The sequence below is a fragment of the Semicossyphus pulcher genome, unplaced genomic scaffold (genome assembly GCF_022749685.1).
Source record: "Semicossyphus pulcher isolate SPU_LCO1_2020_fin unplaced genomic scaffold, fSemPul1.0.p SCAF_2, whole genome shotgun sequence".
Lineage (NCBI taxonomy): Eukaryota > Metazoa > Chordata > Actinopteri > Labriformes > Labridae > Semicossyphus > Semicossyphus pulcher.
Genome location: NW_027211693.1, coordinates 6,566,663 through 6,591,406, shown reverse-complemented (window position 1 = coordinate 6,591,406; position 24,744 = coordinate 6,566,663). Strand labels below are relative to the sequence as shown.

General features: G+C 40.9%; 2 protein-coding genes across 2 annotated transcripts; both read left to right on the top strand.

Moving 5' to 3' along the window:
- The first annotated feature begins 3,380 nt into the window (after nt 1-3,380).
- On the top strand, nt 3,381-8,747 carry smu1a (SMU1 DNA replication regulator and spliceosomal factor a). Its single transcript, XM_069669835.1, has 12 exons — nt 3,381-3,467; nt 4,066-4,276; nt 4,475-4,627; nt 5,214-5,324; nt 5,440-5,568; nt 5,710-5,829; nt 5,959-6,075; nt 6,324-6,451; nt 6,569-6,695; nt 6,868-7,035; nt 7,134-7,286; nt 7,746-8,747. Exons 1-12 carry the CDS (start codon nt 3,442-3,444, stop codon nt 7,842-7,844), a joined length of 1,542 nt encoding a protein of 513 aa, XP_069525936.1. The 5' UTR covers nt 3,381-3,441; the 3' UTR covers nt 7,845-8,747.
- A 1,247-nt stretch (nt 8,748-9,994) lies between these two features.
- Nucleotides 9,995-24,362, top strand: LOC138598089 (probable carboxypeptidase X1). The gene is made up of 15 exons (XM_069669778.1): nt 9,995-10,307; nt 12,357-12,512; nt 16,103-16,212; nt 16,302-16,441; nt 16,590-16,674; nt 17,951-18,110; nt 18,200-18,291; nt 18,988-19,111; nt 20,876-21,072; nt 21,157-21,336; nt 21,605-21,802; nt 21,904-22,000; nt 23,201-23,340; nt 23,519-23,621; nt 23,781-24,362. The coding sequence occupies exons 1-15, from the start codon at nt 9,995-9,997 to the stop codon at nt 24,095-24,097; spliced, it is 2,412 nt and encodes an 803-aa protein (XP_069525879.1). The 3' UTR covers nt 24,098-24,362.
- Nucleotides 24,363-24,744: the final 382 nt, after the last annotated feature.

Sequence of the window (24,744 nt, the reverse complement as noted above, 5' to 3'; positions counted from 1 at the left end):
TGCCCAAAAAGCAACCATGAGTCATAGCAAGCGTCAAAGGCTGCGTCTCTTGTGGCTCTTTCTGACACAACCTGTCAGTACGCTGACTGTTTGCTGTCAGGCAGAAGACAGAGTCTGTCTTTTATTAAGCGCTCCGGGATGCTTACTCTTTGCTTTATAAAAAAGCATGGCAATGAGATTGATGGCGTCTAGGGTGTTGAAAGGTGCATTTAGTAGGTGTGCTATGTGCTGAAATAATTAAGAGAATAGAGTAGAATAGAAGGCTTTATTGAAAATAGTTTTTGCATGCAAAAGGCAGAAATTTTTCTTGACTTGCGTGTGCAAATACATCCCTATATGTGCATATAAATACAGGGTCACACATGTACACAAGTTGGCACATTTAAAATCATTAAAAACACTTAAAACACGACGTATACATAATAAAAACAGTAATAATATAAAGTGTTATGTGCAGTATGAGATAGCACGCCGACTTTAAAGTATTCTTACTGATTAAGATATTTTATTGTGACTGGGATAATGTCTATTATGCATGCATTAGCTTATCTATGTGCATGTGCATGGACATGGACATACATGCAGTTTGAAAATATGTTAACCCAAAGAGAAGAGCATTGCATGGTTTTCATCGTTAACCACAGACAACTACTTTTCCCTGCGTTTCCTTGTGCGACTAGCGTTAGCATGTGGGAGACTCTGCTGATGCACAACGAGAGCACAAGCTGAATTTGTGCAGGTACACAGGCAGGCCACTCAATCATGTTATAGACGCTGAATGAAATGATTGGACGGGCTTATTATAGACCTGCATCGGCCACAGATGTTTTGTGTCAGAGTGTTTGATTATTGCTGGTGTTTGGATATTAACACATATAACAGAAATGCTTTATGCCTACCGTAGCTGTAAAATATTATCTATGATTATTCTCATTTTGAACCCCTTTTTATTTACAAAAGTGCAAGCTGTCTCTATATTGGTCAAACAAAACAAGTGTGATCACCTCTGCTGTCATTTAGGTAGGTTAGGGCATACTACAATTAGAAAGTAGGACAGCTGTCTTATGTCACAATATCTGGACTTCCTGTAATAAGATCCTCTCCACAGCACAGTAAGTGATCTCCCTTGCTGGAAAAATTGCCTGTCATGGCAAATCCTGCCTCGCACAAATCCCCCGGGTTGCTCTTCCTCCTCTTCCCCCTCATCATCTTCTCACCCTGCAGCGTTGTCACCTATTGATTCATTCATCTATTCATCTCATAAACGAGTTGCCTGTGGCTCTTTGCCTTGATTTGTTATTATTGTCAGAGCTGTGAGTGTCCAATGTGGCCAAGTGGTCATTTCAGTTTAGCATTTTAAATGGTTTCCATGAGAACACAAGAGATTTGGGGCTGTGAGGATCGTGCCAGAAATACAGAATTGTCTGTAGTGTTTATCAGAAGTGTGAATCACTTCAGTGGATTGCAAATAAATGCTTGATTTTTTGCACAACACTGAACAGGATTGAGTTCATGAATGTCAGGATCTGGTCATTTTGGAGTGTAAACGATTGACTCAAAGTGAAAGTACTTTTCCTTTTTGCTTTTTTGCTAGAAAACAGTGTTAGAATTGTAGTAGGGAAGTGTTTTGATGCCAGATATTAATTCATACCACCGTGCTCCGTCACTGAGCAGGTGGAATTTATGTGTGTTTGTTCCCACAAACTGTTAGTTTCCTTCTTGACAGACCAAAGAAATGCAACATTTCTTTGTGGTGCTAATTATGTTGGAAAAGGGTAACTCTTTCACACTGAGAATGGCACCTCACATGAATTTTAAATTTTCTTTGTTTTTCTCAGAAAGGATGAAGTGATTACATTACAGCCCTTTGTGTCGCTGTCAGTCTTCCAGCGTGGTGGCGTCTCCCTCGTTGGTAAGCATTCTCCAAACAGCCTCTGCTTTGTCATGCCAGCAGACGACCAAATTATATTGACGTCTCTCTTCTGCTCTTATGTTAATATATTCATGACTGCAGTGTTATGGTATTGTGTGAAAGCACCACTCCTCCTCCCATCCCCGTCCTCCGTGCCTCTCCTCATCGCTTCCCAATATATTTCTCCATCTGCAAAGGCAAACAAGGTCTGCTGTGTTCCTAGTGCCAAATCCATTTCCAATGTGGATGAGGCTCACAGTGGGATTATGTCATGATTGCCCAAAACAATCAAACCTAGGCAGTGGGACTGTGCAGACTGAAGTGGTGCTGCATTGAGTATCATCATCATCATAACCTTGAAAGACCTTCACTGGCAGAGAATAGAGAGTCAAGAGGGCCTCGGAGTCAAAACTGTGCAGATAGCGCCCTCTGTTGATCATCCTTCGAAAGAAGGGAATAGCACTAAAGCTCATAACAATAACATTAGATATTATTCTTATTGATTTAATCCCAGGGGACACAAACCTATCTATGCATTGACTTCTTATGTAGGAAGAATACTGGTCCAATGGGACAAGTATGGACAACAAAGTTATCCTGATTTATTTTGATTATAGCAGAAAAGTAATTTTGCTGATGTTTATTTGAGGCTTTCCGATGACATTCATTTGTCCTGTAACTCCATTTTAAGAATAGTTCTCAGGTGTATATTAAGTCTTATCTACCATTTGGCGGCAATTCATTAAGGTTGACTATTGTGGAGGAACGAATGAATGAACATTAAATGAAATTTAAGCTACTTCAAGTGAAAAACACAGCTGTATAATGCACCTATAGATGCCTTAAGTGCTATGTACTATATTTTTCCCCGGGGGAAAATTAGGGCATTACAGTTGCTCAGTCACGGAGAGAAGCATGAAGAAATGTATGGCATAATATAGAAGTAAGAAAAATTTCAAATATGGGCAGCAATAGATAAGAAATAAAGATAAATATTAAATGCTAAGAAGTGGATCTTTGGTGATTTAAATATGAAAGGCAGAATTAAATATAAGTGCCAGAAAAAAAGTTACATTCAAAATAAAAGCTAGAATGCAAAAAAGTAATATACATAAGAGTAATTTACAAATGAACAGGCAGTATTTATGTCAGTGTATTGCACATTTGAATCATTGCACAATTATCCAGCTTATGTACAGAACGTACATAAGCAGTACAGACAGTTCGTACAGTTCGTAAACAAAGTCAATACTTTAAAAACAATAAGAAGTCGGCTTGGTAAGCTGGTGCAGTAATATGATATTTCTGTATATGGTAAAATTGTAATACATATTTTCTTGTTCATATTGTTTCTTTTTCCCCAAAATTAACACTTCTGAAGCGATTATCTACCACCTCAGTACTTTTATTTTGAAAACCCCAAACTCCTCCCACTACTTCCGTGTTTGCGTCCGTCCTGCTGCGTGTTACTTGTCTTTGCTGCAGACTCAAGAGTCTCATTTGTGGCTACTGTTTTTGGATAAATAATCATGTCTCTGGAAGTTGAATCCGCAGAGTAAGTAGTCCAGTTACTTACCCTCAAAGTCGGGTCATTTGTGGGATAGAGTACAGGCTAATAACGCATTTAATTACTGTATTTCTGTTAGTGAGGCCTACCTCATCCTTTGCTGCACTCCACTAGCGTTAGCGCACTGAGCTAAGCTACCCAGCTAACTTATGGTCATTTCATGCATGTTTTTGAGTTATTTAGCGAAGTGGTGTCAATTTCAGTCTGAAGTTTAACTTTCTTATTTATGAAGTTACTATCAGTGCTTCTCTAAGGATTGAAAAAGAAGGGATAAATATAAGGGAGTTCAAATAGGTTAGCGTAGACATTAGTTAATGTAACCGTTGAACTGCCAGATGCCGCAGATTCTGCTCTGACCGATGAGGTTAAAATATTCATATTAAGCCACTCAACTTGCTGTTATACTACATGTGCCTCATGTTGTATGCAGTATTTGTTTCTGTAAGTTACCTCAGTAATAGGTTGTAGTGTGTTATGTTGTAGTTATCAACTTACATAACAACCTAACATCAACTAGTATTGAACTGCTGAAATGTCACAACAAGGTAACATTGTAATTGACGAGGATCTTTTCTGTTTTCCACAGCGTGATCCGTCTGATCATGCAGTACTTGAAGGAGAATAATCTGCACCGGACTCTGACCACCCTGCAAGAGGAGACCACAGTGTCGCTGAATACTGTGGACAGTATAGAGAGCTTTGTGGCAGACATAAACAGTGGTCACTGGGATACTGTCTTGCAAGCCATCCAGTCCCTCAAGCTGCCTGATAAGACTCTTATAGACCTCTATGAACAGGTGAGGTTCTGATGAATTTTCAATATTGCATTTCCAGTGCATCCATATGAAGTTTGAGGTAGCATAGCATTGCTTTATTTCCTCTTTTTATTGCCAATTCTGACATGAACTGAATTCACAGGGCATTTGATTGTTGAATATTTTTGAGCATTGTTGTCACTGTTATGTCTTCTGAATCATCTGTCGTTTCCCATCCAGGTGGTCTTAGAGCTGATCGAGTTGAGAGAGTTGGGTGCGGCCCGTTCACTCCTCAGGCAGACCGACCCCATGATCATGCTGAAACAGACCCAGCCAGAGAGATACATCCACCTGGAGAACCTGCTGGCTCGTTCTTACTTTGATCCCAGAGAGGTGAGTTCTAGCCAGACGTGCCAAGATGCTGTCTTTGTTCTACATTCAACCATCCTTGAAACAGTTTTATGATCAGTTGTTGTGTACAGTCATTTTGCTTTTGGCCTCTTAATACCTAAGAGATATATGTTTTGTACCTACATGTTAGAGGATTATAGTGTTGTGAATTTAGAGCATAATGAGCCCATTATTTTGTATATCTCTTTTCCCCTCTGTTTTATGTTACTGAAAACAAATTAGGAACAATTTCCATGGCCAGAGGGCTTCATTAACTGTAAGCTGTGGTGAACACTTTGTTCATGCAACAGGAAACGCCAGATTTTTGAAGCAGGGGGCCATTAAAGTAGCTCAAACCCAACGGCTTCTTCAAGAGAAATTAAACTTTGCTTCAGTGAAGAGGGATAAAAGGCTTAAATAAGCCTAACTTTCTCTACATACAGTTAAATAGGATTCTCTATCTTCACAAAAACCATAGAGAGAAATGCAATGTAATACAATCCATTTTGTTTGCATTGTTGCATAAAAAGAACAGCTGAAATATTCCAGTTGTGGGAAGTTTCTGATGTGTCTGTTTCTTGCTGTCCAGGCGTATCCAGATGGCAGCAGTAAAGAGAAGCGACGGGCGGCCATCGCTCAGGCCCTGGCAGGGGAAGTCAGCGTGGTGCCCCCCTCTCGTCTCATGGCTCTGCTGGGACAGGTAAGAAATATGCAAACCTGCAGGAGTAATGAGCGTCATTTTACAGTAAGTTAATCTCTGCAAAAAAAAACTAATGAGCGATTTTGTCTTCTTTATCTACGTTCTCGTCAATCAGTCTCTAAAGTGGCAGCAGCATCAGGGTCTCCTGCCTCCTGGTATGACCATCGATTTGTTCAGGGGTAAAGCTGCTGTTAAAGATGTGGAGGAGGAGCGCTTCCCCACCCAGCTCAGCAGACACATCAAGGTACAGATACTGTCCCAGAGTATTTATCATAGGATACAAATTAAATGGGTTGCTCTACTGTTTATACTTTCAAGAGTTATAGTAAACTTGATGACAGAAAAGTAAGTGAACTGATGCATCTTATTTTCCTTCCCTGCACAGTTTGGACAGAAATCTCATGTGGAGTGTTCCCGGTTCTCTCCTGATGGTCAGTATTTGGTCACCGGCTCCGTGGACGGCTTCATCGAGGTCTGGAACTTCACCACCGGCAAAATCAGAAAGGTAGCTTGTCCAGAAAAAGAACCAAACCTCATTTACTGTCTGGTAGAATATAACACTGCAGTTACACTTAAGTTTTAAAAATGGCTTCTGCTGACTTGTAGAAATACATGTCTACATTGTGTCCTACAGGATCTGAAGTATCAGGCTCAGGATAACTTCATGATGATGGATGATGCCGTGTTGTGTATGTGCTTCAGTCGAGACACAGAGATGTTGGCCACCGGAGCTCAGGATGGAAAGATCAAGGTAGACAAGAAATGTAACTTCTATTTCTCTCCTTTCTCTCACAGCCTTTGTTACATTTAAAGCTAAAGATACAAAAAAATCCGTAATGATGCATTACAATTTATTTGGTAAATAATTTTAGATTTCTTCCTACAGCCTTGTGTATTTCTGGAACATATAATCTTCTGTATTTCTTTTGGGGTGGGTGTCCTGGTGCTCACAACAAAGCAAAATAACATGCATGTAATTGTGTGTGTATTTGTGTGTAGGTGTGGAAGATCCAGAGTGGTCAGTGTCTGAGGAGGTTTGAACGCGCCCACAGTAAAGGTGTTACATGCGTCAGTTTCTGTAAAGACAGCAGCCAGCTCCTCAGTGCCTCCTTTGACCAAACAATCAGGTAAACTCTTACATGCTCAACCACCCTTTATTCTTCCAGAAAGATCCAACAATAATTGTTTAACTTTTTTTCTTTCTAGGATAAAACATGACTATAATTTCTCTCTTTTTATTTAAGAATCCATGGATTGAAGTCGGGTAAAACTCTGAAGGAGTTCCGCGGTCACTCCTCATTTGTGAACGAAGCCACCTTCACTCCAGACGGGCACCACATCATCAGCGCTTCCTCAGACGGTACAGTCAAGGTGAGACAAGAAGCTGCAAAAACAAGACGTCTCCCCATAACATGTTCTCTAGTTTGCAGCTTACAGTAGATAATCTGTATGTCATGATATCTTTTGCTTGCACATATGCTGTGTATCTAAGCCATGTGTGTCTGACCTATGTCTCTTTTCATTGTGTCTCATCTTGCTTCAGGTGTGGAACATGAAGACCACAGAGTGCTCCAACACCTACAAGCCTCTGGGCACGTCAGCCGGCACAGACATCACAGTGAACAACGTCATCCTGCTGCCAAAGAACCCGGAGCACTTTGTCGTGTGTAACCGCTCCAACACTGTGGTCATCATGAACATGCAGGGGCAGGTCAGTTCACTCAGAACTACACTGAACAGTCCAACAGAGAACTTTGGTCTTACATCTCTTACCTACATGCTTTGTTTGCGTTTGAATCCTCCGAACAGATCGTGAGGAGTTTCAGCTCCGGTAAGAGGGAAGGTGGTGACTTTGTGTGCTGCACTCTGTCGCCTCGTGGCGAGTGGATCTACTGCGTGGGAGAAGACTTTGTGCTCTACTGCTTCAGCACAGTCACCGGCAAGCTGGAGAGAACGCTGACGGTACGTTACACCACGGAGGAGCACAGATCAAAGAGTGCAGAAACATCACAGCACATTCCCTCCTCTGCTTCTGCTACAGAAAGTTCTAACTAAAATTTTGATCTAAAAACATGAAAGTGCTCCTTTCTGTCACTGATCAAAAGACTCAATAAACAAACAGACAAAGGAACCTAACCTTATATGATCTTTGCTCCATTTTGCAAGTTTCTAGAGGAAGACCAAGATCTGAAGTTAACTTTTTGCATCTACTCTTTGCACACTGTAAATACAGTATAATGCACTAGTGTACTCACAATTCAGAGTATTAAACCCTGTATATGCCCCTAGTACTTACAGGTCCAAAAACACACCTACAATTACTGCGTAATTGGGCCATAGGTGCCACCAAAGAGAAAAATCTGAGCTCACAAGGTTGCTTCTTTCGAGTGTTAAGTAATATGGATCTCTTCTTCCCTCCAGATCCACGAGAAGGATGTGATCGGCATCGCCCACCACCCCCACCAGAACCTCATCGGCACCTACAGTGAGGATGGCCTTCTGAAGCTCTGGAAGCCTTAACGTGTTGACTCTGAGACTGAAATTCTCACACAGCATCTTCTCTCCTCACTCTGGACAAACCTGTGAACATTTCGTTTAGCTTCTGTTGTTTACAGCAGATAAGAAATCATTGGGTTTCAGGTCACTGTGAACGCAATATGAACACGACAAGTTTTACACTGAATGTGACTTTTTCTTTCTACCTGAATATAGGCAGTGAAGTGTTTGCACAGTAGAACCTTATTTAACTGAACGTACTGTGTAAGTCTGAGACACTGTTCTCAGATCATCCAACAGTAAAAGGATTTAGTGTGCATCTTACAAAACATTTTAATCCTGTTTGTTGACATGTTGTTGAAAGTGATGGTGGCATTTAGGGAAGATTTCGGGAAGAAGAATTTGTCCAGACTTCGAGAAAAATGTAATTTATTTTAATCCTGATGGTGATTTTTGTTGCAGTAAAAAATAGGTTCTGCTGTTCAACACTTCAGCTCTGCAGACGTTCATGAACTTCTCTTTCTGACGCCTCAGAGAGAGAAGGAGGGGAGCTTTCAGATTGTCAGGGTGAGGAGTGTAGGTATTAGACTGTTTTTGTTGGAAATGTCCTCTCTTTTGTAAATATATTTTTTTATTTGCCTTTTTGTTTAGTTTTTTTCAAGAAGACCTGGTTAAATAGTATGATTTGTTTTTTAAATTTCTCCTGTTTCAACAAATATTGAATGGCATCACTTCAAAATTCTTTTATATATATCTTTATTCACTAAAATGATGACGTTTTATCACAGTGAACCAAATAATGGATGCAATTTATTAACAAAACTATTGTCTTGCATTTCCCCCAATTTTCATACATGCATTTGATAGATGTACAAATATCCCATGTAATATGTCTCGTCCGTTTCCATTAAAGCTGTTTAACCAGAACAGTGATGTGAAATGAGCATCTTTAAAATGCATTTACCTGTGGTGTTACAGAAGTGAATATTAACAACCAAACAGCAAGGTTACAACAAAGAAGAACACCAGAATTCACTTTACAACTATCACCACACATCTTTAAAAATCTCTGTGATTAAAGTTCCAGCCATGCATGCTGCCTCTGTGCAACAGCAAGAGGGAGAGTTGACTGAGTTTGATCCCTGAACAAACTCTGCTCGGATGCTTGTTAGTATAGCAACTCTGCAGAGAGGACAATAAAGTCAGCAAGCAAGTATAATGCCAGTTTACATCTCACCTTCAAAATAAAAGCATGATTTATTAACTATTACTCGATATACCGGTATGTATAGTTTGAAAGTGGCATCTGTTGGAACTCAATGTTTGTTTTTAAATTACTGAACATTTTTTCATTCAAAGCCATGAAAATGTCAGCTATGTGATCAATGTGATAAATTTAATGTTAATTTCAATAATTGGGGATGGGAGGAAATCTGTCCTAAAAGCTATTTGTTACACAGAAAATGACTTAATGACTAATTGCTCTACATAAGGCAGTTTGATTTAATTTATTTATTTAGCATATATAAAAAACGATAGTCTACATTTTAGGAAAAGGAGACATGCAGGGGAAACCCCCAAAACCCTCAAGTGGCTTGACAAGTGGGTTCCCTATGAAACTATCAATCAGTACATACATTCTCTTTACATTGATCAATAACAATTATAAAATTGTAGTTAAATCTTAAGTCATGTAACCCTATCGTCGGTGAACTCTTCACCTCGCCATATCCCGCTTACATTGAAAGCTTTTATTTTAGAGCAACAAACTGTGACCTTGTATGAATATACATGGCTTTATGTGTGTTCACTGAGACAACGACAACGGATGATCATATTTATTGGATAATGTACAGATTATTTTCTCATGATCCATCTGAAACATAACTATTTAATATTTATGAAGAAATATACATTTTATTTCTTTGGTTCTTTGTTTAAAAACCACTTCAATATTATCAATTTTGGTTGTGCAGCTCAGTTTTCAGCTCTACGTTTTATCCATTAGACACTCACTTTCTTCATACTCTAAAGCGACACAGCTTTTATTTTGTAAATCGGTGCCCGGAAGTTGTTTTGCACGGTAATGGGTGACTTGACAGTGTTGCACAGCAGCAGGTCAGGGAGGTTGAATGAGTGTTTAGTTTGAGGGTTTCTTGCAGGGAAACGTTACTATGGCAGGAGTTCTGCACTTCATTCTGCTTTTAGGATCATTTATCCTCATCTCAGGCAGACCTGATTATAACACAACTACTGTGGATTCTGAAGCAGCTTTTAATACAACTCAGAGCCTTTTTTCTGCAGGGAAAACCAACTCCACTGAGGTTCCCACCACAGGATTCACAATCAGTTATAGTAAGTCAACAACTAAACCTCCCAAAACAGCCACAACTACTGAACATGTGACTAAAGATGCTGCTAAAACAGCGGCGAAAGCAGTGCCGAAGAAAGACACAGATGAAGAAGACGAAGGTCCTTTGGAATTAGGTGAGAGGATATTGTTTTAGATTATGGAATTTTAATGCTGTTTGTTTTGTCCTTTATGGAAGCATAGTATTACTGTGGGAATGTGCAGTGTGTCTGATTAAAATAATCTTTTTAACTTACTGTATTATTTTAAGGCCTTTTTAGTTTTTTTTAATGTGGTGATTATATTATAGCCTTATACAATTATTTATTTTTATTTTTATTTCTTATCTGGGGAGTAAAACCATGCTAATCTATCAAAACGTTTCTTTCCAATATGACTAATTGTCCACTGGTTTTACACGTCTCATTACTTTTCCCATAAACACAAACACGCATGCTGATCAAGTTACTCAAACAAACAAACATAACCTCCCCTGAGAACAAAGTAACCACAACTATAATTTGAGGAGTAAATGTGCTAGAGACAATAAATCAAATCAAAACTGGTCTCAGAGACCAAACCCAAGTATGTCAAAGGTCAAATGTCAAAGGTCCATGTCCTTTATTAGGAGTTAATGATAATGCCTTAGGACTTAAAAAAAACAACCAGTCAAAGACTCGTTCAGGGTCCGTTGAAAGCCTCACAGACTTTCAGAGAGCTCTGCGGGTCTCTGCATATCTGCGGTCAGAGAGTCAGTGTCCGAGGGTTGGGGGAGGATGTTCCACATGCAACGCAGTGTGCAGTGAGACATTTAAGCTGTGTTTTTTACTGATGGAAACCAGATGTGATGCCTGAGACCAAAAAAAAAAAAACACGACTTCTCACACTCCCTAAACTAATCTCATTCAGGCATATATTCAACTGTGCACTTGCTTTGGCTGAGACTGCAGTCAAGTTTATTTCATGTAAATAGATTCTTCTGAAGCCAAAACCTGCAGCTTAGCAGCAGCTACACAAGTTCAGGCTCAGCTTTGTGCTGCTTGCTGTGTACTTGGTATCCTATGTTGGTGCAAAATTAAAGGGCCAGTTTGCAGATTTTCAACCCTAGTCCTATCATGCTATTATAGGGAGCTAATGCCATTATGATAGAAAGAAATGCAATTCCGCTCTGTGCCTTTGGAGGAGGCTATCCGCTTCTCCAATGGGCCCTGGAAAACCTCCACCAGACTACGTAAAACGAGTCATTGGGCAGAGGCCTGGGAGCTCGCTAAACCACACTTTCTCAATCTAGGACGCCCGCCTCCGATCATGTCTCGTTCAAAATCGTCAGGTTTGAAATGTAGACTGCAGACCTGAAGATTTTTTGACATATTGTGGAATCTGTACCGCTCTGAGCCAGCGAAAACAGTTGTATTTAATTCCAACATCTCTCGCTGGGCTGTTCCTTTTAGATGGGAGGGGCGCAATGCACGCTGGGTGTTGTAGGAATGTAGAATGGGTGAAACCACGAGCTGTTTGTTGAACTTTCTCCACAGCTATGGCGCCAATTTCAAATATTATTGCTTCTATCGATTACAGAGAACACCAGCTTTGACTGACAGTGGCTTTTTCCTAGGGCAAATTGCTCCTTTAAGCAATACCTTTAAACATGTTAAAAGTCAAGATGAATATGCAGCTGTCAGTTAGCGTAGCTTAGCAAAGGGCTTGAAACATGGGGAAACTGCTAGCCTGGTTCAGTTCAAACTTGCACACATAATGTTCAGTTATGTATTTATATATGTAATAATCCATGCAATAAGTGTAAACACAATATTATTACTTGGTGTATTTCTTGGCAGGGCATAGTGACTTCTTTCCTTAATCAGAATTTAAGGTTGTAGTAGGCTGTTATATAAACAGTCTATGGGACAGAGCCGGGCTAGTTGTTTCTCCCTGCTTCCAGTCTTTTGTGTTAAGCTAAGCTAATCGGCTAATGGCTTTTGGTTCAACTTTAACAGACAGATATGAGAGTGGTATCCATCTTCTCATCCAAGTCTCAAAAAGAAGAAGAAAATGAGGATACTTTCTAAAATGTAAATGTTTCTTTTTAATGTAAATATGTTTGCAAAATAGTTCATGTACAACATTCATGCCGGATTCACTGAGTCTGTTTCACCAGGTGAATGAAATGGTTTGCATTTTTCTAGAAAGGAGGTCCACCAGGAGCGTTAAGGTATCAAAGGAGCCCAAAAAGGTCCCGAAGAAACCAAAACTCATCACCCAAAAGCCAAAGGTGGTTAAGAAAGCCAAACCTCAGGTCAAACAAAGTGTGAGCCGGTCACAATCCAAAGAGGCCGTCCCACGTATGTATGGGGATTAGCCCTGATGTATACAGTATGTCAATCAGACAGAGGTCTCACATCTTTGGCAAATAGTTGTAGGTGCTTTCTCTCGCTTTGGGGTTACTCTGTCAGGACAATTCAAATGGTCTCAGTTAACTTTTTTACACTCCATACTTTATTATAGAGTTTTAATCCCACTGGGACACAGTGAATTGTCAGCTGATGCAAAACCACCTTTGAAAGCATCAAACTAAAACTATTTGCAAATTTAACACCAAGTACAGACCCAGATCTGATTCACCTGGGTCACATGATGATTGATCCAACACATACTGTATACCTAGACGTGTGTACTATACAGAAACTAATACAATCTGCTTCATCAAATCATGAGCCTAACTGCTGTCTTCAATGACTAATACAGAAGATTCACCTCACTCTGAACCAACAAAAAACACATCTTTCTATCTTCAAAGAAATTAATGTTTATTTATTGCATCTTTAGAATGTATTTTTTAAAGTTTTATTTCTGAACATTACTTTTGCAAATTGACTGCCAGTGCCGTATGCAGTGCGATGCATATGTGACAAAATAATCTCGACTCTTTCACTCGCATTATGCCGTTTTCCTTAGTAAACAAAACTGGCTTGTGTGCCATCACATGACCTAAATGTGCAACATCTTGACTTCAGAAAATAACAAGTAATAAGACCTTAAAGTTGGCGTTATTTTGTAACACATACTTTATTTCTAAGGACAAGAACATCCATGCCAAACACACAATAGGTTTTAAAATTTGGTTTCAAACCAAAGATTTTATTCATTTCTTCAAGAGGTTCGTCAGTAGTTCTCCAAGCCAAAGTCAAATATTTTTCACAAAGTTTGGTGCTCTTTTTTACTGCTGATCCACACAGATGAACAGCAGTGATCAGAGAGCTTGCAGGCCACAAATACCCCCCATATATTTATTCTCTGGCATCTGTAGACATGTTAATGTTTCCTGTACTCTAGTCTGAGAGTCCTCAGAATTTGCTTTAGGCCTTTATTTGATTTCCTGTTTGTCTGCCTTTGTCTTTTCTTTGTATCACTTCTCTCCAGCGAATCTAACTCTGTACGTTTCTATCATACAAACAAACCACAAACTTGAACTTGAAAGGACTTTTATTGTAACATTCAACCTAACACGAAGTCCTGACCTGAGGAAAAATGATCGTCCACACGATTACTTTATACAAACACTGGACACACACATCATGGTATGGATGTTTGGTACTTGTGTGTTCTTTAAGTCTGTTTGGTTCTCACGTCTCTGTTTCAGTCTCCAGAGAGCTCTACTGGTCCACCAGATGCTCTGTGTATAAGCCCCTGAAAATGTGTTTATGCACATATCTCATGTTCTACAAAGTCTTGCATATGCATGCATATTTATGTGTGCTCGAGAGGGAAACGAGCCCACTGAGGAAGTGTGTGTATATACAGTATAATGTGTGTATGCAGAGGGGAAAGTTGAAGCAGAGATTAGCCTGTGGATGTTAGAAATAAATGCTTGCTAAGCAACTTCTTACATCACAAATGAGCTGATGCTTTTCTAAAAACCACACAAGCCTGTCAGTCAATGCACGAGTTACATTAACTTGGAGTGATATTTCAGAAAGTATAAAGTTACTATACTGCAGCCTCCTGATTGAGAGGAACTTTATGTGTGTGCAGAGATTTGTTGTCCACAGTTCTGTCTATTTATCACATCACAAAACCGCCTCTTGGTTTTGTCATAAAAAAGGACATTAAAACATTTCATTAAAGTTTCCAAATTAACTAATGCGTCCTGCCAGGTAGCCATGTGTTAAACTGTTGAACTGTAGCTACTTGGACTTAATGTTAAGATGCTTCAGGTTGAAACATCTAGAAGGAACTTCAGCAAGAGATTTTACTGCTCTGTTTTAAAATATAAATAGTGGAAAGTTTGCCGTGGATCAATTTATTAGTTTTTGGTGAAGTTGGCAGCATGTGGCAATTTAAGAAGTCCTAACCCTTATTGTGATACTGTATTTAAGCAATATCACACGAGAGGGAGTGTTGTACTGAATAACGGCACTGCTGTGATTCGGTCGTAGGTACGAAGTGCTTTTATACAACAGTTACACAAACGGCAAATAGTCGTAAACAGTTTTAATCAACAACAGATTATTTTTTGCTCCCCCAACTCAGCTAGCTCCACATCTTAACTGAAACTGGACTTTTGTTGCCAAGCAACCCAAACATTCTCCTGCACTCTCAGTGATGTTGTTCAGCACTTATGAAATGCCTCTTGTTTAAACAGATTACTTGCTTGGAACTAACTGTTGTATCATTTTCAATTAAGGGTAATTCTATGCATTAGCAGGCCACCAATTTCAAGCCATTTTTTATAATACATCCACAATATTATTTATTATACTTAATACACAAATAAATCACGAGTAGGGATCATGAAGCTAGGTCTGAGTCATGTCGAGGAACTGATGGGACTCTGGGTGGGGGGAGTGTTTCTTTGATGAACCCTCATGGAGCTCCATCTTCCTCTTGTGGTTCCTTTAAACAGAGGAAGAAAGCAAAAGGATATGATAAGAGGAGCGGATGTAAAAACTGAGATAGACAGGAGGGACAGGGTTGATTAGATATACCTTATATCTTTAGGTTGGAGTATGGGTCCTGCTCTTTGTAGCTTAAAACACTTTATTTAGAGGAAAGGTCCTGAGTTTCAGGCAAAGGATAATCAAGACACTGAATCCTGCTCCCAAAATAATCATCTTTGAACCACCAAGTACTTTAATGTTTTGCCCTGGAACCATCAGGCACTTTCATTTGTTTCGTCTCCCATTGAAGTTTATTTACCCAGATAATCAGCTGGGTTGGGGGCTTCCTTATAGTACAAAAAATCAAATGTTTTCTCTTCTGGGCATCCTTGTCTGATTGCCAATTCTCTCTGGCCCGGCTTCAGTAGTTTGTGGTTTGGCAGGAGTCCACCGGTCACATCGACAACAGGCGTTACAAAGACTACCTCACAGAGCTGAGTAATACTGTGAGACGGCAGAGATCCAGCTGGACTACAAGGCAAAGGGGGGAAATGGGTTTTTAAAGGAAATGCCACATACATTCAGCATTTAATTTCTGCTCCTATACCTCAACCTGAGACTTTCTAGCAGCCAGTTAAGCTTCTGGCAGGAAGACGCAGTCTGAACCTGGCTGAACCCTCCACACAATGAGAGTCTGTCTGAGGACGCTGGACAGGTTTAAAGACATTTCACCCTCTACAACAGAGTCGTGCTTTCTCTGTTCACTGCTGCTGCCGCGCTCATTTATTCAACTCTTTTCTTTAATCTCTCATCTGTCATTTGTCACATTGATGAAATGTGAGAAATCTCAGTTAATGACACATAATTCATGTGCATTATATACATTAAAGACATACCTTTCTCTCACCTTTCCTCTCTTTTGATTTCACTTGTACTTTTAACAGTTTATCTTTTGATCTCTCGTTCTAACGAGATGAATTGTGTTCAAATGTGCAATGTACCTGTGAGAAAGCTTGCATAATAATATCTATATGGTGACTCGATCCCTGTGTCAGAATGTCCACCACTTGGTCTGGAGTCACTGAAGGTCAAAGACACTCAGCTGAAAGCGTCGTCCTTTAAGCGCCGAGGCCTGGGCCCCCACCGAGGAAGACTCAACATCCAGGTAGCAACACGGACTCACAGAAAACCCAGAAAACAGTCTGTTGCACACTATCCAGAGCAACAATATCTGTGTGTGCATGTGTGTTGCAGTCGGGGATAGAGGATGGGGATATCTACGATGGAGCCTGGTGTGCTCAGCAGAGAGACGAGAAGCAGTGGCTGCAGGTTGACGCTCTGAGACTCACTCGCTTCACTGGTGTCATCCTGCAGGGACGCAGCTCCATCTGGAGGTCAGTACAGAAGGTCAAAGTATAGATTGTAGAAAAAGTATATAAAGACACATACACACCAGGCCTTGAGATCCGCTGCAAGGCTGTTCTGTGCATCACATGTGATATGATTTGTATGTCAGAGTCAATGTGTCTTGTTCACACACAGTTGGGACCTGGTGCACACCTACAAGGTGCAGTTCAGTAACGACTCGCTGGTGTGGAAGCCGTGTATGAACGGGACCGAAGAGGCTGTAAGTGAGCGTGTGGATCTTATTTTTCCAACATTCAAGCAGACTTTTATCCCTCTCCTACTTCGTACATTTCCCCCACTTACGCATTTCTCTCTCCAAGCTGCTCTGGTATTCAAACCCTCGACATCCAAATCACAAGCTCCATCATCTGCCGCACAAGTGTTATAATGGCGGTAACAGCCAGTGGTTAAACAACTTGTGATGTAACTTTCCCTCACTTTCCTTGGGAGTGTGTTTAGTCTACATGGTTTAAGAGTCAATCAAGATAGACAGGGAAGGTCTCATTGTTTTGATTACTTTACAATTCATTCACAATTTAGCATTACCAAGCATTTAAGTTTATTAAAGGAGCAATATACATGTATTAAGGCTTCACATGGCGCTTTTAGTGTCAGCTTATGTAAGAAAATTGGAAAGAGAGAGTCATAGCAGTTTAATTTACCCACAGGCTGTGACCACCATTCCAACAAGGGAAAGTTTGGTCATCGGTGTTTATTAAAGGACGTAAAGAAAATGGCAGTGTAGTGCAAAATTTGGTTTCTTCTTTAAGGTGGTAATGTCGGCTCAATCACCATTGTGTTACCTCATTCGGCGACAGATAGTGACTTAACAGATATTTGATTAAATGAATTATCACTTTAACAATATTTGAACAATCTAACAGTGAACAAATAAATGCTTTTCTCAGGAAAAAATAGATGGTACTAATACATCCTATTGTTCTGCTAACTCCATAACTCTGGCATCATGGCGGTATGATTTGGTTAAACTAATGAAACTTCTTTTTCTGGTTATTCAGGATGCCAAAATCAGGTTTTGGAAACATTTCAGCCTTGGTTAGGTTTGTTTATCCATGTGGTCTCACAGGCGTGTGTGCCATAGCCAGAGCTGACCATGAAATGTCAATCATGCAAAGATTTGTTTTTCAATAGGACACCAGACTTGTTTTAATCCTCCAGAGAAGAAGATCCAAAAGAAAAAGAAACAGATCTTTTCATATGTCGTATTTAGTACAAACCACGAGTACATCTAAACGGGACATCCTAGAAAGCAATATAAGGTGATAGAAAGGCCCAAATGGAAGCTGCAAAGCAATTGAAATGATATAGAAGAAAATGTTAAGCCTAGTTATGAGCCTCACTTCTAGAATTCAAGAGCCATGTATTTTATATGGCGCATTATTTTGAGGATGGACAGGAAATACAAGGCAGAGCGATGGATGACATCTGGCTGTATATCGATTCCTTAAATTTCACCGTGTCTCCTCGTGCTGCAGATATTCGAAGGAAACCAGGACGCAGAGACGCCCGTCCTCGCCCTCTTCAACATGTCCACAGTGGCGCGTTACATCCGGATCAACCCACAGTCCTGGTACGAGAACGGCACGCAGGGTGCTATCTGCCTGAGAGCCGAGGTGTTGGGCTGCACTGTCCCAGGTAGAGGAAGCCAACTGCTCATTACGATTTATATTGTATATTTAACGTTTGTTTGACTCACTATAACACACACGTTTCCCCCTCCATAGATCCAAATAATATCTACCCGTGGCAGACAGAGCCGGCAGAGTCTAGAGACAAACTGGATTTCAGACACCACAACTACAAGGAGATGAGGAAGGTAGGAGCATCTGAGTATATGGAAAGATCACAACAATGGTTTTGAAGTAGATACTCTTGATCTGCTCACTGAGATTTAACTCGACCAGTAGAGCATATTTTGGCCTCACACCCACAGTGTGTGTGGTCTGGTCTCAGTCTGACCCAAAAACAAATATTATGGGAGGTTTCACTCCTTCATGGCAGCGTCCTCGCTGTGCTGCCACTACCAGCGGTCTGTTTGGAGACGCCGTCCTGCATCTGATGGTCAGAAAACAGCCCACAGAAACAAACACAGATCCACATTCCTCATGTGGAAATACATTCAGAATTTACTACTTAGACGGGTCAGACATAAGTGCAAGATTATCTGGGGACTGGGAGACACACCACAATAGTTTCATAAAAAACACCCGTCCATCCCCCGGTTAAATGAGTTTTAAGACATGTTTGTTTTGAGGATGCATTCCTCATGTTTATCTATGAAAAGCTGCACAAATGCATAAATATTTAACGAGGGAAAGAGACAAGGTAAATTCTATTGCGCACATGTTTTAATTATTGTTTTAGGTGTTTCTTATGGTTTGTTTTCATGTGTAAAAACAGTCCCTGCTGGTATTTGATCCCAAGCCCTTTTTCTCTTGCAGTGTACTTTCCAAAGGACCAACATGATTGTGATCAGACTGTCTAAATCTCAATCCTTGTTGTTATTCCCCAGCTGATGAAGTCAGTGAATGAGGCGTGTCCTGACATCACACGTATCTACAGCATCGGCAAGAGTTACAAGGGGCTGAAGCTCTACGTCATGGAGATCTCTGACAACCCTGGAAAACATGAACTAGGTGAGAGAACTGGGTGAACTAGGTGTTTAAAAGGAAAAAGATCTAAGATCCTTTGTGGTTTATCTCTAAAATGGAGAAGATCCGGTAAGTAAGTTGTATATGTAGAAAAGTCTATGCATTGGAGAAGCTTTTAAATGAATCTGCAGCCTTCTACATGCTGTTCTGCTGCCACACGTCTGCTCCAATGAGAGGAATCATTCAACCTAATGAGGGACAGATGCTGGTGTGTGATGGCACAGTTATCTAAGGGGTCAGAGGGGTTTCTGCAGTGGCTGGCACTGTATCCAAACCCTCCAACATTACACACACAGGGTCCTTTGCTGTATGAAACGTAAACCGATACAGACCAGAGTAGCTCTGAGGTGGACAACAAATGTTGTCTTTGGCCTCCTCAGCTCGGTCCACATGGCAGCAGAGCAGAGAGGTTTTCCCGCCAAAAACACACGGCAGAGAAGGCAGCGTGGAGGAGAGGGAGGTCATGACTGTCCCATCAGTCTTTCAGATTTGTATCCTGTTGCAAATGAGATCCTCTAACAGGGTTAAAGATATTTAAGCTTGTGATAATTATCGATTGAATATAAGAAGTGGACCTAGCTACCATGACATTACCAATTGGTTGGACTACCGTTTAAGCAGTAGGCCTATATCCTCTAAAACACAGTCTTTCACTAAGATTAGCAAGGTTTTTCTTTCTTCCGTGAGTCCGCTAAGTCCCATTTAGCAAAACAGCCTGTGTAAGGACTTCCACTCTGGTTTCGCTAAAGGTCGGGGCTTCCCATTATTGGTACAAAGGACAATATCAGTTTTTTCCTCCGCTCTGCTCGGTCTGTGACCTGATTTTTTTTGTCCACCTCAAAGTCTCTTTTTTCCAGAGCGCAGTGTTGTCTGGTCGGATCTAATGTTCCATGTGTTTTTGGTATTTTCTGCCCACTTAGTGGTCACAGTTGGATCACACAAACATGGCTAAGTAATTAAGTATTTTCCTCTGCCCCTTTTCACAGTTATGTAACTTTTATGAATCTTTGTTGCACTGTGTTTTGTTCAACTCAAGTTTTTTTTATGCTACTATTGGTCCTTCTGTCTTTGCTGTACCACTGTTACTTGTTTTCTATCTTAAAATGTCTAAATTGAGGTGATCTATCACTTTTACATGCTTAGCCTCAACTTTTAAAATGAAAGTTTACTAGTTTGACAAAACAACAGGTAAAGCAAACAAGCTCGTTGTTACGTGCAAAACAAACCAAGATGAGGCAACCCTCATAACCAGCATGTAAGAAAGACACAGAAGTGGGCTGAAACTCCTTATAAAGAGTTGTGAGGAGGATGTGTGAGATTTCAGAGCTGCCTGAAAGTGTATGCAGAACAAACAGGAAACAGATCCTGGGCTTTCACTAGTGTCAGTGACATAGGTTGATCTGTGCAGGAGGTATTTTGAAAGCACAGATTGTGTAGGAGTGTTAAAGGTTTGGAAAACTCTTCATCCTTTCTATTTATGTTCAACAGAAGGATTTTTGCTGTGTTAAAGTGACAAATAAATATGTTACAATACGCTGATACAAGAGCAAGATCTGGTAAATGTTTGATGAAGTCATATACTACCTTTTTAGAAAGGAATTTGATTCACCTGTTGGAGTCTTACTTGGTCTTGGTTTACAATTTTAGACCTTTTCTCTCTGTGTGAACTCATTTCGTCAAATAATTTAACATATCAAAGTGTAGTACAGCAGAACCAATTCTGTGTCTATGTTTTGGCGCCCCCTGCAGGAGAACCAGAGTTCCGGTACGTTGCGGGGATGCATGGGAACGAGGTGCTGGGCCGAGAGCTTCTGCTCAATCTGATGCAGTACATGTGCCATGAGTACAAAGAGGGCAACCAGCGCATCGTCCGCCTCATCAAAGACACTCGCATCCACCTCCTGCCCTCCATGAACCCTGACGGATATGAGCTGGCCTACAAAAAGGTGCCTGGAAATGCAGTTAGTCAAAAGATCTCCATACTTGAGTGACCGCAACATGATCTCTATCTCACCTGTATTAATCCTCAGGGCTCAGAGTTGGCAGGTTGGGCATGGGGTCGTTACAGCTACGAAGGCATCGACATGAACCATAATTTTGCTGACCTCAACTCCGTGATGTGGACCGCCCTCGAGCTGGAGACGGACCGGTCCAAACTCATCAACCACTACTTTCCCATCCCTGAGCAGTACACCTCTGAGGACGCCTTTGTAAGTTTTAGGGACGCTTCAAAATAAGCCCCTGCTTCTTAAAGTGAAGCTTCTTTTCCTACGAGGAGTCTCCTGCCTCTTTCTTGATCAGATTTCTATTCTTAGTGCTACCTCCATGTTCGATTTTCTCATATGTTCTCAACTTGTTTTTGAAAATGTGAGATAAATGTCCAAAACGGAAGAACTAAAACTATTATGTTCAATAATCAAAAACGGAGTCGAGCGTATCCTCTGTCTGTTTTCACGACATCTCCGCCTCCATCCTCAGGTGGCGCCAGAGACCAGAGCTGTCATCAGCTGGATGCAGAATATCCCGTTTGTTCTGAGTGCAAACCTCCACGGTGGAGAGTTGGTGGTGACCTACCCGTTCGACATGACCAAGGACTGGGCTCCTCGCGAGCACACGCCCACTTCTGATGAGAGCTTCTTCCGCTGGTTGGCCACAGCATACGCCAGCACCAATCAGGTACATCCTCCTCCTCCTCCCCGTCCTCATTTCTGACATCTTCAGGTCCAGATGGCACCACTTTGTACTTAACATGTTCCTGCATCTTCTATAAAAAACAGGTGATGTCCAACCCAGACCGGCGGCCGTGCCACAACAAGGACTTCCTCAGATACAACAATATCATCAATGGAGCCGACTGGCACACCGTACCAGGAAGTAAGAATGTGTGTGTTTTTCAAAGTAAACCTGATTTGATCCACTGTGATTTAAAGCTGAAATCCATCAAGTTTATGTGTGGTAGAGTTTGCTTTGCTGAGGTGAGATTTGGGTCTGTCCTGCAGGTAATGTATTCTCTTCATTAACCCTGTTAGTCCCACTGTTTTAGTGTGGCTTTCTCATGTACCAATTGGTGTATATCAATAGTCCACTTCCTTTCTGACCAAAGTGGGCCAGGCTTTATCCTGCTTTCGTATTATTTTTTAAAAATGTTTCTCCAGTGTTTTGTGTGCCTAATAGTTTGGTTTTGTCCCACTCTCTTTAAGTGGGAAAAAAGAGGCTTTAAGGATCTGGCTAAAGCCTAAAGCATAGAGCTTTGTTGGTGTTTCGCTTTTGGGAATTAAGTTAAAGTTTTTTTGGATTGTTGTTTGATATTATATATATATATATACATAGTCCATCCATCCATTATCCAAATCCGCTTATCCTGTTCAGGGTCGCGGGGGGGCTGGGACCTATCCAAGCTGGCATTGGGCGAAGGGCGGGGTACACCCTGGACTGGTCGCCTCCCACACTTACTGGCAATTTAGAGTCACCAATTGACCTAACAACTATGTCTTTGGTCTGTGGGAGGAAGCCAGAGATGCACGGGGAGAACATACAAACTCCACACAGAAAGGCCAACTTTGTCCAAATCAGAGTTTGAACCAGTGACCTTCTATCTGTGAGGCAACAGCACTAACCACTGCACCACTGTGCAGCCTTAAGCTGTCTTAGTCTTTTTAAAAAATGTGTTACTAGATATAAATGATGAACCTACAGTCTGCATGTATAAGCTACGATTTAATTTCTCTACAACTGTTTATTGAATGTGTATACATATTTCTAGTTACTTTGCTAAATAAATGTGCAAAACAACAATACATATAGGCTAGAAAGTGACTTTGAGAGGCAGCTCACTGGAAGTACTGAAAACATGTAGCTTTTGACCTGGAACTGAAAGTGCTAAAATGTTTAATAATATATAATTTAGTCAACCTCTTATAATTCACTGCGGGACACCAACAATGAATTGAAATAACTTTACAAAGTGCAATTAGATGAATGTGCATAAAGTGACAGATAACAACTTTAAGTCTAACATAAAAGCAGCAGAGACTTTATTAAAGAAAAAGTATCTGAACTGTTTTCTCCCTGCAGGTATGAATGACTTCAGCTACCTGCACACAAACTGTTTCGAGGTGACGGTGGAGTTGTCCTGCGATAAATTTCCACACGCCAGTGAGCTTCCCATCGAGTGGGAGAACAACAGAGAGTCGCTGCTGGTTTACATGGAGCAGGTGTGGCTGCTTTGGTTGAACATTTGATAAGATGATGGTTTCTCATCTCGAGTTCCTCATCTTCTAGTTCTCGATATCACTCTTCTTCTTCCTATGACTTTAAAGTAGCCCTACAAACATCTGAGAAAATGTGGGGCCACATCTGGTAGAAAAAGTTAATTTGTTTTTCTTTTTAAAGGTTCACCGTGGAATTAAAGGAGTGGTTCGTGACAAAGATACAGAGGCCGGTATACCAGACGCCATCATAAAAGTCGAAGACATTGATCATCACATTCGATCAGGTACAGTCTCACTTACATCGTCACATATCCAATCAGCTCTGTGGGTTGAAAACATAAAGAAAACGTTGTTCTTTCCTCTTGCCAGGTAACTTAACAGTATTTTCTTTAAATTGTTTGTTTTCATTAAATCCTGCGTGCTAACTGTCTCTCCTCTTCAAGTTGCTGATGGTGACTACTGGCGTCTGCTGAACCCCGGTGAGTACCGTGTGACAGCCAGCGCAGAAGGCTACCTCCCCTCCTCCCGCACCTGTCAGGTCATGTACGACTTCCACCCCACAATCTGCGACTTCCGCCTCACCAAGATGCCCAAACAAAGGCTAAAAGAGATTCTGGCGAAGGGGGGGAAGCTGCCCAAAGACCTGCAGCTCCGGCTGCGACAGCTACGGCTGCGTAAGCTCCGTGTCACCACCAAGGCCATGAACCAGCGACGTGCTGCTGCCGCTGCTGCTGCTGCCAAACGGGCAAAGAGGGTCTGATGATGATTGAATGAGAGAACAAAGCAGGACTTGGTTCCGAGACAACCACCTTCACTGGATTCATGTCTTTTTCTATTTTTTTTTTTAATGCTGTTCATTTTCAAGGACCAAACGGCAGGACACCATGCTCTTTTTTGCATCTTCACACACACACGCACGCGCACACACGCACACACGCACACACGCACACACTGAGAAACAAACAGTTTTCTCCTCTGCTGTGGAGCAGCAGAAAAACAGGAAGGAAGGAACAGTTCCTTCTAAAGGCAACATTTACTGTTGCTAATAAAGATCACATTAAATGTCTTCTCCATGTTTCAGGCTGAATTATTTTTTATCTCAATGTAAAAACATGTTGAAGGCATTTTGGTGGCTTGCCTGATATGAAGACAGGCAAGGATTTTGAGGGGATTGTGTTCTTACCTGGGGTGTGATTTGTTCCCTTTGTTAACACAGCACAGCAGGAAAATGACAGGGCAACACTCTCTACACTGTTCATAAAGTCTCAGTGTTTACACCCTCAAACAGGCAGCCCTTTGGTGATGTAATGTTTCTGGACACCAGGAAATGATTTGGCATGAGAGGACATTAACTAAATCTTTATTTATAACATATATTTGACTTTACAGTTAAAACAAATAAAAACT

What these genes read in the sequence shown, in the direction of transcription:
- LOC138598089 (XM_069669778.1), top strand. Translation starts at nt 9,995, where the DNA reads ATGGCAGGAGTTCTGCACTTCATTCTGCTTTTAGGATCATTTATCCTC. An exon ending in ACTACAAGGAGATGAGGAAG is followed by an intron (nt 18,292 to 18,987) that starts GTAGGAGCATCT and finishes GTTATTCCCCAG; the next exon opens with CTGATGAAGTCAGTGAATGA. An exon ending in CATACGCCAGCACCAATCAG is followed by an intron (nt 21,803 to 21,903) that starts GTACATCCTCCT and finishes TATAAAAAACAG; the next exon opens with GTGATGTCCAACCCAGACCG.
- smu1a (XM_069669835.1), top strand. Translation starts at nt 3,442, where the DNA reads ATGTCTCTGGAAGTTGAATCCGCAGA. An exon ending in CTGGAAGTTGAATCCGCAGA is followed by an intron (nt 3,468 to 4,065) that starts GTAAGTAGTCCA and finishes TGTTTTCCACAG; the next exon opens with CGTGATCCGTCTGATCATGC. An exon ending in CTTACTTTGATCCCAGAGAG is followed by an intron (nt 4,628 to 5,213) that starts GTGAGTTCTAGC and finishes CTTGCTGTCCAG; the next exon opens with GCGTATCCAGATGGCAGCAG.